General features: G+C 47.1%; 1 protein-coding gene across 17 annotated transcripts in view; it reads left to right on the forward strand.

The window, feature by feature from the left end:
- Positions 1-13,130, forward strand: part of HUWE1 (HECT, UBA and WWE domain containing E3 ubiquitin protein ligase 1) — a 157,280-nt gene that overhangs the window by 140,348 nt on the left and 3,802 nt on the right. For 16 of the 17 annotated variants that reach the window (XM_070365662.1, XM_070365670.1, XM_070365660.1 and 13 more), the window contains 15 exons: positions 70-284; positions 362-650; positions 791-893; positions 1,729-2,275; positions 2,949-3,549; positions 4,385-4,509; positions 4,649-4,805; positions 6,013-6,145; positions 6,413-6,615; positions 7,209-7,336; positions 8,508-8,604; positions 10,409-10,564; positions 10,964-11,209; positions 11,474-11,591; positions 12,401-12,541. In XM_070365662.1, coding sequence (XP_070221763.1) covers positions 70-284; positions 362-650; positions 791-893; positions 1,729-2,275; positions 2,949-3,549; positions 4,385-4,509; positions 4,649-4,805; positions 6,013-6,145; positions 6,413-6,615; positions 7,209-7,336; positions 8,508-8,604; positions 10,409-10,564; positions 10,964-11,209; positions 11,474-11,591; positions 12,401-12,541 — 3,259 coding nt within the window. The remainder of the gene's footprint in view (positions 1-69; positions 285-361; positions 651-790; positions 894-1,728; positions 2,276-2,948; positions 3,550-4,384; positions 4,510-4,648; positions 4,806-6,012; positions 6,146-6,412; positions 6,616-7,208; positions 7,337-8,507; positions 8,605-10,408; positions 10,565-10,963; positions 11,210-11,473; positions 11,592-12,400; positions 12,542-13,130) is intronic. The other variant, XM_070365674.1, reaches the window with a different exon arrangement.

Raw genomic sequence — 13,130 nt, forward strand, 5'->3', positions numbered from 1 at the left:
ATGCAAGGCCACGGATTTCCTTCAATCAGTAGAAGTGAGAGTCCCTTCACATCTTGTGTCTCCCCTCAGGTATTAGTCTCCCCGAAGGTGTGGACCCCTCTTTTCTGGCCGCTCTGCCTGATGACATTCGCCGAGAAGTCCTACAGAACCAGCTGGGCATTCGTCCACCAACACGAACTGCCCCTTCAACAAATAACTCAGCTCCTGCAGTGGTGGGGAATCCTGGTGTCACCGAAGTGAGCCCTGAGTTCCTGGCTGCTCTGCCTCCAGCCATCCAGGAGGAAGTATGTGAGGCAGGTAGGGGCTGGTGGGCCAGACTGCCTGGCCGTGATATGCCCCATTGACTTCTTCTGCTCTGTAGGTACTGGCACAGCAGAGAGCTGAGCAACAGCGACGGGAACTAGCACAAAATGCCAGCTCAGACACCCCCATGGACCCTGTGACCTTCATCCAGACTCTGCCCTCGGACCTGCGCCGTAGTGTCCTAGAGGACATGGAGGACAGTGTGTTGGCCGTGATGCCACCTGACATTGCAGCTGAAGCTCAAGCCCTGAGGCGAGAGCAAGAAGCCCGGCAGAGGCAGCTCATGCATGAGCGACTTTTTGGGCACAGCAGCACCTCTGCACTCTCTGCCATTCTCCGAAGCCCAGGTACAGAGGGAAGCATGTGGGAGGGCTCTGTAATGTCTAGCTTTGGCCACATGAAACTCTTTGTTCCCCTTTGTATTACCTGGGCCTAGCTCAGCACATGTCCCCTCCCCAATTTCAGTTTCCTTTTTCTTTCCTTCCAGCCTTCACCAGTCGCCTGAGTGGCAACCGTGGGGTCCAATACACTCGCCTTGCTGTGCAAAGAGGTGGCACCTTCCAGATGGGGGGTAGCAGCAGCCATAATAGGTACCTTTTGCCTGTCTTTTCTCTCCTTGCCATACCACCTTTCATGTCTACTAGTAGTCCAGCTCCCTTTATTTTTAGGTGGAGAGGCTGGATGACCTCTCTAGGGTATTTACTTGAATGAATGAGGAAGCCAGATTTTTGAACTCTCCCTTGAAAAAAGCCACAATTTTGGGTTGTGTAGCTGCCGTAGACCATAAGCACAAAGTAAGGCAGGCAGGCACCAGGTTGTAGCTGTGATTACAGCAAAGGACGCCACCTGCCTCCCATACAAATAGGAAAATAGCAAGAGCCACTTGTCTTGAGACTACAGCATCTAGGCTGCAGAAGATTTCATTTTTAACCAGGCCAAAGAAGAATAGATCTAACATGCGAAAACATGAAGGGAGTGATCAGTCCCTATTCAGCAGGCAACATCCTGGTAGTCTATAGAAGGCCAAAGTAAACATTGTCTTCTAGCACTAGGGGCAGTCCAATTTTACCAGTTGATAATACAGACCTGTCCTGCAATCTCTGCTCTCTTCTCAGTCGTCGTGTGGTGAAGGGCAAGTTACTTAATATGTTTGAGCCTCTTGCTCATCATCTCAAAACTGGATGGTTCTCTGATCTTTACAGCAGCCCTGTGAGGAAGTTGTTACAGATATTATAGAGTATATGGCACATAGTAGGCACTTGAGACAGCTCTTATTACTATATAAAGAGCCCCTACAGTTCTTGGACTGGACACACTCTCTTCTCAAGCCTTCTAGGATGTATCAGCTCATCCCCCTCCCCTAGGGCTATACCTGATCCCAGAGCTCTAGCCAAAGTGTTACCCAGAAACCATGCTCTGTTCTAGGCCTTCTGGCAGTAATGTGGACACCCTCCTACGTCTTCGAGGACGGCTCCTCCTGGATCACGAAGCCCTGTCTTGTCTCCTGGTCCTACTTTTTGTGGATGAGCCAAAACTCAATACTAGCCGTCTTCACCGAGTACTGAGAAATCTCTGCTACCATGCCCAGACCCGCCACTGGGTTATCCGTAGCCTGCTTTCCATCTTGCAGCGAAGCAGTGAGAGTGAGCTTTGCATTGAAACACCCAAGCTCTCCTCAAGTGAGGAAAAGGGCAAAAAGTCAAGCAAGAGCTGTGGGTCAAGCAGCCATGAGAACCGGCCCCTGGACCTGCTACACAAGATGGAGTCTAAGAGTTCCAACCAGCTTTCCTGGCTCTCAGTATCCATGGATGCAGCCCTAGGCTGCAGGACTAATATATTCCAGATCCAGCGTTCAGGGGGTCGCAAACATACTGAGAAACATGCGAGTAGTGGCTCCACTGTCCATATCCACCCCCAGGCTGCTCCTGTTGTCTGCAGACATGTTCTGGATACACTCATTCAATTGGCCAAGGTGAGGAGCTTAGAGGAACCCAACTCCTGGGGATGAAAGAGGGGTGTCATCCATAACCTAGTGAAATCTGAACTCTGAGGAAGCTCACAAGTCCTTACTCTGAGATGTCTATTGTTCCTGGGAATAGTCCAATAAATAACCTTGTGCGGTTTTTTTTCTTTTTACAATTTTTATGCATTGTCTCATTCATTCATCAACCTTCAGTGGTCTGTATGGTCAATTTTACAGATGAAGAAGCTGAGATGCAGAAATCTTTAGTGGCTTTGTCATGTGGCTAGTGACGGAGATGACTGGACCTAGAACTTAATACAGTTCTCTTTTTAATAAGCTTTGCTGCCATTTTTTGAGGGCCTGCCTTGTACCAGGCACTATGCAAAATACATTACCTCTAATCTCAACAATTTTGCACGATGGTATAGGTATTCCCCCCACCACCATTTTTAAGTACAGAGATCAATGCTCAGAAAAGTTTCCTAATCCTTTGTCTCCCTACAAAGCTTTTGTTCATTTCTCTAGGCTGCTTCAGTTGGATGAAACTCTTATGTTACATCTCTCTGGTGTTACCAAAGCTGTCCTAAGGAGTGGAGAGACTAGGAGCCAGTGTCTTTCCTTGTCAGGAAGATAGTTTCTATGTAGACCTCCTAAACCAAACCTGTCTTTCTTTTCCTGGCAGGTGTTTCCCAGTCACTTCACACAGCAGCGGACCAAAGAAACAAACTGTGAGAGTGATCGGGAGAGGGGCAGTAAGGCCTGCAGCCCATGCTCTTCACAGTCCACAAGCAGTGGCATTTGCACAGACTTCTGGGACTTATTGGTAAAACTGGACAACATGAATGTCAGCCGGAAAGGCAAGAACTCCGTGAAGTCAGTGCCAGTGAGCGCTGGTGGTGAGGGGGAAACCTCCCCATACAGCCTCGAAGCCTCTCCACTGGGGCAACTCATGAACATGTTGTCACACCCAGTCATCCGCCGGAGCTCTCTCTTAACTGAGAAGCTCCTCAGACTTCTTTCTCTCATCTCAATTGCTCTCCCAGAAAACAAAGTGTCGGAAGCACAGGCTAATTCTGGCAGCAGTGCTTCCTCCACCACTGTTGCCACTTCAACCACATCTACCACCACTATCAGTGCCACCTCCAGCACGTCTACTCTGCCTGCTGCAACCACCCCTGTCACTTCTGTTCCAGCCCTGGTTGCTGCCACGGCTATATCCACCATTGCCGTAGCCGCTTCAACCACAGTGACTACCCCCACAACTGCTACCACTACTGTTTCAAGTAAGTGTGGATGTGGGCTGGGAGCTGTGGGGTGTGTACATCCACTTCACTCTCAACTCCTCCATCCAGGTATTCCTCCTTGAATGACAGCAATCAACTTGGTTTGTGTTTATGATAGCCAAGTATGTTAATTCTCACCCTCATTGGTCAGAGTTCTCTGTCTTCCCCCCTTCTTTCCTTTCCTTCCCTCTCTCCCTCTGTCCTGTGAAGACCAGTGAATATGGGTTCCCCTAGGCTAAGCACAAAATAGAAGAGAGGAAGTCTCTGTCTTTAAAGAAACCCCGATCTTTCTAGCTCAAGAGCAGGCAGGATATGGACTTGCCTGGTGGTCCAGTGGCTAAGACTTGAGGCTCACAATGCAGGGACCCGGGTTCAATCTCTGGTCAGAACTGGATCCCACATGTTGCAACTAAGACCCAGCACAGCCAAATAAATAGAGTGTGGATTAAAAAAAAAAAAAAAGGCAGGATACAATGTGAATCATGGTAGGATCGAGTAGCCAGGCCATCCCAGGAAGTAAAGGGAATGAGCTTTGCAGCAGACTGATAAGAATCATTTGAAGAAACAGATTTTGAAGGAGGGGGCTTTCAGAGGGCCCTCTTACGGGAGAGGAACAGTTGAGATAAATATCTGGGATTCTTTGTCATTTTAGAAGGTACCATAAGAGTACTTGGCATTCCAAGTCACTTGGATTTGGCCATGGGGAGGGGGTGGATCTTCATTTTCACTACTTTTCCATTTTGAAACCCTGGGCAGTACAGTGATTCCTTGACTCTGCCACTTTAAGTCTGTAGCAAGTGAATTTCAGAGGCTTACAGTGTTCTGTTTCTCAAAGCTGCTACTACTACTAAGGCCAGCAAATCTCCAGCTAAAGTTGGTGATATCGGCAGCAGCAGCAGCACAGACTTTAAGATGGTATCCTCTGGCCTCACTGAAAATCAGCTCCAGCTCTCTGTGGAAGTAAGTCCAAGCTTTTCTGACCTCCCAAGGTTGGGGGAGAAAGAGTCCATGGGGGTGGATAATACTAGGATTGACTGGGGTGAATAATGGCTTAGTTCTCAAGTTGGGGCTTGCCCAATCTCCCTTCTTTTTCCCCCAGGTGTTGACATCCCATTCTTGTTCTGAAGAAGGCCTAGAAGATGCAGCAAATGTGTTACTGCAGCTCTCTCGGGGGGACCCTGGGACCCGGGACACTGTTTTGAAGTTGCTACTGAATGGAGCCCGCCATCTGGGTTATACGCTTTGTAAACAGATAGGTAATAATAAGAATAAAGCACCCTGTCTTTCTGAAACCTTCCACTTAGGTGTCACGTCTTTATGGAAGCCTTCAGGCTGAATCATATCCATTCTACATCTGTAGCACAGCCTCCAAGCGTGCTTTTATCACAGCACTGATACCACTAGGTTTTCAGGATCTGTTTTCCTCTGTTCAGTTGTTCTCTGAGAGCAAGGCTGGCCTTCTCTCTATATTCCCAATCCCTGGCACACAGCAGTTGCTTAGTGAAGGAAAATGAGCACCCTTAGGACTAACATTGTTTTCCCAATCTGGGCACTCATAAGGGCCCTATGATGAACCTGCTGAGGCAGTGCACCACCTGAGAGATGCACCTACACTACCTTCAGACTTAGGAATTCAGAGAATAATACCCTCTGCCTTTGTGCAGTTTTGAGGGTATAAAAATTCTAAGAACACTTGTAAATCATCTAGTTCAGTCTTTTTTGCATTTTACCAAGAAGAAAACTAAAACCCGGGGTGGTGTAGTGATTATGAATCAAGGAGTAGAGTCAGATTTGCTTTCAGCATAGAGATTCTCTTTGTTCTCTCCCACCTCCATCCCACTCATGGGTCTCCCTAGATCTCAGCTACTTGTGTAGTTATCTCCTTCTCACAAATGTCTCTGGAGCTGAGTTGATATGGGGGTCAATTAGACTATATGACCTAGGGGATTCTTTGCTACATGAGAATTACGAAGTTCTTCTGGATGAGGCCTCTTGACTGCCACCAGTTTATTCAGCACCCTTAGGCCAGGCAGTGGCCTAGGCACTATTCTAGACAGTTATCTCCTAATTCTCAAAGCAGCCTTGTGAGTTTAGGCAATATTAGCCCCCATTATTAAAATGGGTAGGCAAATTGGGAAAGAGGTTAAGTAATTTGCCGAGACTACCACAAAAACCTCAGAAGTTTGAGAGGTATACAGGCTTCAAAAGAGATACTTTTTCCCCTCTGCACTGAGGTGCATTTCATGTAGATTCAGCAAATCCTTGAGGCCAGGTAAACCAGCGGCCCTTGGGCAGCTGATCCATGAGTACACAGTAAAATGAATGGAGCAGAATTCTTGTACAGTCCCAAGTTCAGTACAGCTGAGCAAAGAGGACGGCCTGGGGAGGTTTCTTGAAAAGTTTTTGTTTTTAGCTGCTTCAGTAGGAAAGTCTAAACGCTTTCTGGCTTCTCTGCCTGCCCAGGAACTCTTCTGGCTGAGCTACGGGAATACAATCTGGAACAGCAGCGGCGAGCCCAGTGTGAAACCCTCTCCCCTGATGGCCTGCCTGAGGAACAGCCACAGACCACCAAGCTGAAAGGCAAAATGCAGAGCAGGTAGGTGGCAGCTGCCCATCTGGCTGTGGAGTTGGGGTCTGGGACATTATGAAAAGTGGTTCTTCCTGATTTTCTAGTTGTTATTTTTTCCCTCCTCTCTGAGCCAATTTTGTTTCTGTCCTATATGCACATGGCCCTATTTTTCCTACATGTGTGATTTCCTTCTGAAATTCCATACCCTCTGGTTGACACAAGAAAGCCCTGCTTGTTCTGGTTGTTTATGCTTTGATGCTCTCAATATATGCGAGCCACCTCTACACTATCCAGGTTTGACGTGGCTGAGAATGTGGTAATCGTGGCATCTCAGAAGCGGCCTCTGGGTGGCCGGGAGCTCCAGCTGCCTTCTATGTCCATGTTGACATCCAAGACATCTACCCAGAAGTTCTTCTTGAGGGTACTGCAGGTCATCATCCAGCTCCGGGATGACACGCGCCGTGCTAACAAGAAGGCCAAGCAGACAGGCAGGCTAGGTATGGAACTGGGGTGTCCAGTTGAGGGGCACGTTTGGTGGTGGAAAAACAAGAGACCCAGGAGGGCAGGGCTTAATGTCGTGTCTCCTTCCTGTTTGACCTTTTCTAAAGGAAGTGATGATACTTTCTTAAAATGTTGGTGGCTGTATTCTGTATCTCACTCAAGCCGTCTACATAGGAAATTTCACTAGGGCAAGTGGGAATTAAAGGGACTGGAAATCTGACAAGGAAATTGGGGACAGATCTTTTGATGAACAAGATTTAACTCACTGTGTTTGTCTCCTCTCTGCTTCCTTGATTACTCCTGGCTAAAATATTGTAGCCATGTTACCTCAGCTATGGCCTGCCAAATCCTTCCCCTCTGTCCTACAGAACTCTCACCTGCCACCATCCGTCTGCCTAGCCCCATGTCCCCTGCCCTTACCTGTAATGGTAGCTCTTAGTGCCTGACAGTGAGCACTCTGAGACTAACTGAGCGTAAAGCTCAAAGACCTCAGCAAAATGCTTGTGGTGGCTCAGGAGATGGGACACAGAAAATTGAGCATTCCCTCTTTCCACAGGTTACATCTTACCTTCTTTTTTCTTTCTCCCAGGTTCCTCCGGTTTAGGCTCAGCTAGCAGCATCCAGGCAGCTGTTCGGCAGCTGGAGGCTGAGGCTGATGCCATTATACAAATGGTACGTGAGGGTCAGAGGGCGCGGAGACAGCAACAAGCAGCAACGGTTAGCATGATGCCTGTGGCCCCTCATTCATTTGTCTCTCCTCCGTCTCCCACCATATCATCAGTGGGATTTCATTGCCCTTACCTTGTATGCTTTTGCATTAAGTTGGCTATATGAATGCTTCTGGACAACAGTTAATTTCTCTTGGTGCTTTCTTGACTGTTCATTGGTTTGGTTTGGTTTAAAGCTTGGCCATCATACCCCACTCCCAGCTATCCAGTCAATAGTGGCGCTTCTGCAAACTGCATAATGCTAAATGGCTAGGTCCTGAGGGGATACGGGATAAAGATTTTTCAGTGTCATGGAACAATGCAAGTGCATCAGAGACATATCAGGAATCCTGCCCTTGAAAGTCTCCCAAGCTTGGTACACTTTCCACATAGCCTTTTCTGGCAATGGCTGGTCCCTCCACCCTAGTCTCTGCCTCTATTCTTCATACTCCCTTGGCACCCAGGCTCTTTTAGGAGGAAGCCTTCAGTTCCGAGGTAGCCAGTTCATTGTTAGGATCTCAGCATAGAGTGACTGTAGGAAAAGCCTAGCATGTATACTATGGCATTCATTGTTTGCCTGTCCTTATACAACATGCAAGTTACCTTCCCAAGATCCAAGAAATAAGGATATCTTGAGGCCTGTTGGTTTAAAAAGCCAATCCCACCCATCAAAGATTGCATTAATTCATTCCCCTGTTATTTCCTCTTTCGTGAGCAAAAAGGAACAGAGCAAACCTACCTTTTGCCCATCTGAGTTTTATACACACACACGCACACACACACAAACGTATAAACGAAGAACAAACCTACCTTTTGCCCATCTAAGCTTTACACACACACACACACACACACACACACACACAAACTGTTCCTAGAAGTCTTGAAGTCCAGGAGCCTGGTGCCTCACTGGACTCAGGCCTGGAATAGAATGGAGGCAAATGGCAGGCATCCAGGGAGCTCTTTGGAAAAGCATGCTAGCTCGGGGTGGAAGATAAGCAGAGGAGGTGGGAAGGCCATTCTTTTGTACTGGAGAGCTAAGGAAACTTCTTTCCATATGGGAAGATATGGGAGGCTTCTTTCCAAGCTTAATGATATGTGAGAGATTGTAGGACAGCCTCTAGCCTATCCCTGAGGAAAACAGAGTTGCACCCTTTATGTGACTTTGTCTCCCTTTTATCCAGTCGGAGTCAAGCCAGTCAGAGGCATCTGTCCGAAGGGAGGAGTCACCCATGGATGTGGACCAGCCATCTCCCAGTGCTCAAGATACTCAGTCCATTGGTCAGTACTTCTTTCTATTTTCAGCCCAACAAAAGGGAGAGCCAATCTTAATGGAATGGGTGCCTGATCCCCTGCTTTCAACATACATAAACTCAGTGTTTTCGTTTGTTTAAGTGAATCCTGGTTTCTGTATATTGATAGACTCGTACCAATCAACTAAAATCACTAACCATCACCACCTGGTCCTCATTGGAGAATCCTAGCACACACTGCAATTTCGGTAATAATGAAACTATGGGGCTTCCCTGATACTTCCATGGTAAAGAATCCACCTGCCAATTCAGGGGACACAGCTTCAATCCCTGATGCAGGAAGATCCCACATGCTCTGGGCAATAACCTACTAAGGATATAAAAGATCTGAACAACTATTAATAATTTTGACATATACAGGACACCACAGCCAATAACAATAAACTTTTTGAAATGCATATAGAACATTTACCAAAATTAACCATACCCAGAGCTTTAGCTTAATAAATTTCAAAGTGCTAAAATATCTCAGAGCATATCCTCTGATAATGGTAGAAATATGTGATATCGAGACTTCCCTGGTAGTTCAATGGCTAAGACCATGTTCCCAATGCAGGGGACCCAGGTTCAATCCCTGATCAGGGAACTAGATCCCATATACCACAACTAAAGATCCATGTGCCACAACTAAGAGTTCTCATGCCACAACTAAAAGATACCACATGCCACAATGAAGACATGGACCAGCCAAATAAACCAACAGGTACCTCCCTGGTGGCTTAGTGGTAAAGAATCTGCCTGCCAATGCAGGAGACATGGATTCAATCCCTGATCCAGGAAGATCCCATATGCCATGGAGCAACTAAGCCCACGTACCACAATTATTGAGCCTGTGCTCTAGAGCCCAGGTGCTGCAATTACTGAAGCCCTCACACTCTAGAGCCCGTGCTCTGCAACAAGAGCAGCCACCACAACTAGAGAAAAGCCCGCACAGCAATGAAGATTCACAATGGCCAAGAATAAATATTTTTTTAAAAGACACTGTGACAATACTGTGTGGAGAGAGCATGTGTTTGTCTCCCCATTTACAATCTCTGGGACCTCTTTCAGTTTCTTCATTTAATGTTCCTAGTTAGGATTGAGTTAACGTGTATATATAACACTTAAAGCAGTCCTAGAACACAGTGGATGCTACTATTAGCAGCATTTCTCAAGGTTAATTTCATATAGAATGCTTTTGGGCACCCTTTTAACAGATTCCTGTGGGATAGTGTCATCATAGGACATCGGTTTTTTTAAAAATATTAGATCGTTTAATTGGAAAAGACCCTGATGCTGGGGAAGGACTGAGGGTAGGAGGAGAAGGGAGCAACAGAGGATGAGATGATCAACTCATCATCCACTCAATGGACATGAATTGAGCAAACGCCAGGAGATAGTGAAGGACAGGGATGCCTGGTGTGCTGCATTCCATGGGGTTGCAAAGAATCGGACATGCCTGAACAACAACAACAAGATCATTTAATAATCCATAGGTCTTCTGGGAGCTGATAAGGCAATGAGGAGACCAACACTATCTGGTAGAATTTTCCTGCAGTAGCCATTAGCTCCATATAGCTATTGAGCACTTGAAAAGTGTCTAGTGCAACTAGACAGACTTTTTCTTGTATTAATTTTATTCCGTTTAAATGCCATTCAGTGTAGGACTAGAGCTTGCTTTCAGATGTTACTCAGTGGCCAGTGGACCAATCTATTTGGTCTTTCTAATGGCCTATGCATTTGGTCTGAATGAAGAAAAAGCTTCCTGAATCTCTCCTCTGTGTGCTGTCTAGGCTCAGATGGAACTCCACAGGGAGAGAAGGAGAAGGAGGAGAGGCCACCTGAGTTACCCCTGCTCAGTGAGCAGCTGAACTTGGATGAGCTGTGGGACATGCTGGGAGAGTGTCTAAAGGAACTGGAGGAATCCCATGACCAGCATGCGGTGCTAGGTAAGTTGTGGCCTGATGGCCCGGGCCTGCTGATCTATTCTGGGGCCCTTTCTGCCAGCTTAATTTTCTTCCTTCCAGATTACTCCTCTCCCTCAGGTCTCCATGAGAGTTCAAAGGAGAGGATTTTTTCTCCCAACTTCATTATCAGAAAAAAAAAAAAAAAGATTTGCTTTCTCTTTTGGTAGCTCTTATCTTTTACTCTTTAGACTAGGGGAATCTTTATAACTGGTTGTCTATCCCATTTTTCTTTGGAAGCTCTGACTTCCTCTGTGGCACCATTATGTATCTCCTGCAAGTTTTCATCTAGTAGTTCTGAAATTTGATTCTGAGGGGGAAGAGGTTTATATGTTAAAGTTTATAAAGTAAAATGTCACTGTCCTGTATCATTCCTACCCCCAGTGCTACAACCTGCTGTCGAGGCCTTCTTTCTGGTCCATGCAACAGAGCGGGAGAGCAAGCCTCCTGTCCGGGACACCCGTGAGAGCCAGCTGGCACACATCAAGGACGAGCCACCTCCACTCTCCCCTGCCCCTTTAACCCCAGCCACTCCTTCCTCCCTTGACCCGTTCTTCTCCCGGGAGCCCTCATCTATGCACATCTCCTCAAGCCTGCCCCCTGACACACAGAAGTTTCTTCGTTTTGCAGGTACAGGGAACTCTTAGGCCCCCAAATATAGAAGGCTTCATTTTTCTACAGGGTCATTTCATGTATTTTGTTGTCAGCTGATTTGCAGGGTGAGTGTGTGTGTGTACTGGAAAGTGAGGCTAATGAGTTAGGGACTGGGTCTGGAAGTCTTTTTGTGCCACACTTTTTTTCCCTGAAACAAGGAAGAGTTGCTGACTGATTGACTTACGTCCCTTCTTCCGTGACCCATGATGTGCTGATTCCTGCTGTCCTTTCTCCCCTCAGAGACTCATCGCACTGTGTTAAACCAGATCCTACGGCAGTCCACCACCCACCTCGCTGATGGGCCTTTTGCTGTCCTGGTAGACTACATTCGTGTCCTCGACTTCGATGTCAAGCGCAAGTATGTGCCCTGGATGTTTGGGGGGGGGTGCTTTCTAAATAGTATCTCCCCTCCCAAAAAGGAGCCAAACATCCTCCGGGGGTGATGTTTCCAGAGAAAGAAGTTTTCCTCGGTGGCAGCCCTTGGATTGGAATGGTGCTAAGCAGGGGGAAGAGACTCATCTTTGCCACCAAGTGCCACTGTACCTAAATATCCCTTGGTGCTCTTCAACCTAGTCTCTGTTCTTCCATCAGAGAAATGCAAGCCTTTGTTTAACCACATGAATTCTAAAATACCTGTCTATCCTTTGGGGTAATACAGGAGATGCAGGTAGCCATAGTATATTTACAGCAAGGCTTGGAAGGGTCGAGAAGGCCTCCACAACTCTCCTGTCATTTTTTACTCTTCTCTTCCTTTCTGTGCACCTACACATGATTACCTGCTCGTTGCAGAAATTCCATGCCATAATGTCTGTGGGCCCCTATATGATGGACATGGGGAAATTTAGAGTTGGTAGTGAATGACCTACCTTTCCCAGTAGTAGTAGTGTTAGTCACTCAGTCATGTCTAACTCTTTGCAATCCCATGGACTGTAGCCCACCAGGCTCCTTTGTCCTTGGGATTCTGCAGGCAAGAATACTGGATTGGGTTGCCATTCTCTTCTCCAGAGGATACTGGGCATTTCCCCAGGAAAAAAAAAAAGGTGGAGAGCAGAGGTAAAAGTGTCTGGAGGATGAGGGGAACATCACTGTGGGTCTTCATTCTAATCAGGCAAACAGAAATTTGCTCTGCCACCCCAATCTTATTTTCCTTCTTTCCTACCTCCCAAGATATTTCCGCCAAGAGCTGGAGCGTTTGGACGAGGGACTCCGGAAAGAAGACATGGCTGTGCACGTTCGTCGTGATCATGTCTTTGAAGACTCCTATCGTGAGCTGCACCGGAAATCCCCTGAAGAAATGAAGAATCGATTGTAAGAACCCAGAGCAGAGAGTAAAACAGGATGGGGTGGTTCTGACCCTTCCTACTTGGTAGTGAAGGCTTACTTGGGGCCCAGATGTTCAGGGGAACTTAGAGAAGTGCTTGCCCTCCCTGGTAGGAATTCCTAAGAGGAATCCTAGCTCTCACTGAGCTGTCCTCCATATTCTCTGCCCAGTCTCAATGAGACTGGTCTTCTGTTGGCTAGCTGGCCCTTGGGCTGAGCTACCCATCAATTCCTATACAGATAGGAGAGTCTGTGGAATTTACAAAGGTACACCTGATGGCTTCACAAAGAGCTTTTCTCCATTGTTACACTAGGAACGGGAAGCCTGCTGAGCAAATGGTACCCTGGGTTGAGGGAGACCACACTTGCAAGACCCTACCAAATTGGTAATCACTCCCTGGTGATTATGACACCACCTAGAGGAGATTGGCAGTTTGCAGTATCATGTGTCATGGGAGCCAGTGAGATGACAGACCTACTGAAGTCATTTGATGATGCTCTTGAACTCAGGAACTTGATTCCTCCCTCCCCTTGTGGCATGGACTTACTAGCCATGTCGTCACATAGGAATTCAGAG

Source organism: Bos mutus, chromosome X (assembly GCF_027580195.1).
Source record: "Bos mutus isolate GX-2022 chromosome X, NWIPB_WYAK_1.1, whole genome shotgun sequence".
Taxonomy (NCBI): Eukaryota; Metazoa; Chordata; class Mammalia; order Artiodactyla; family Bovidae; genus Bos; species Bos mutus.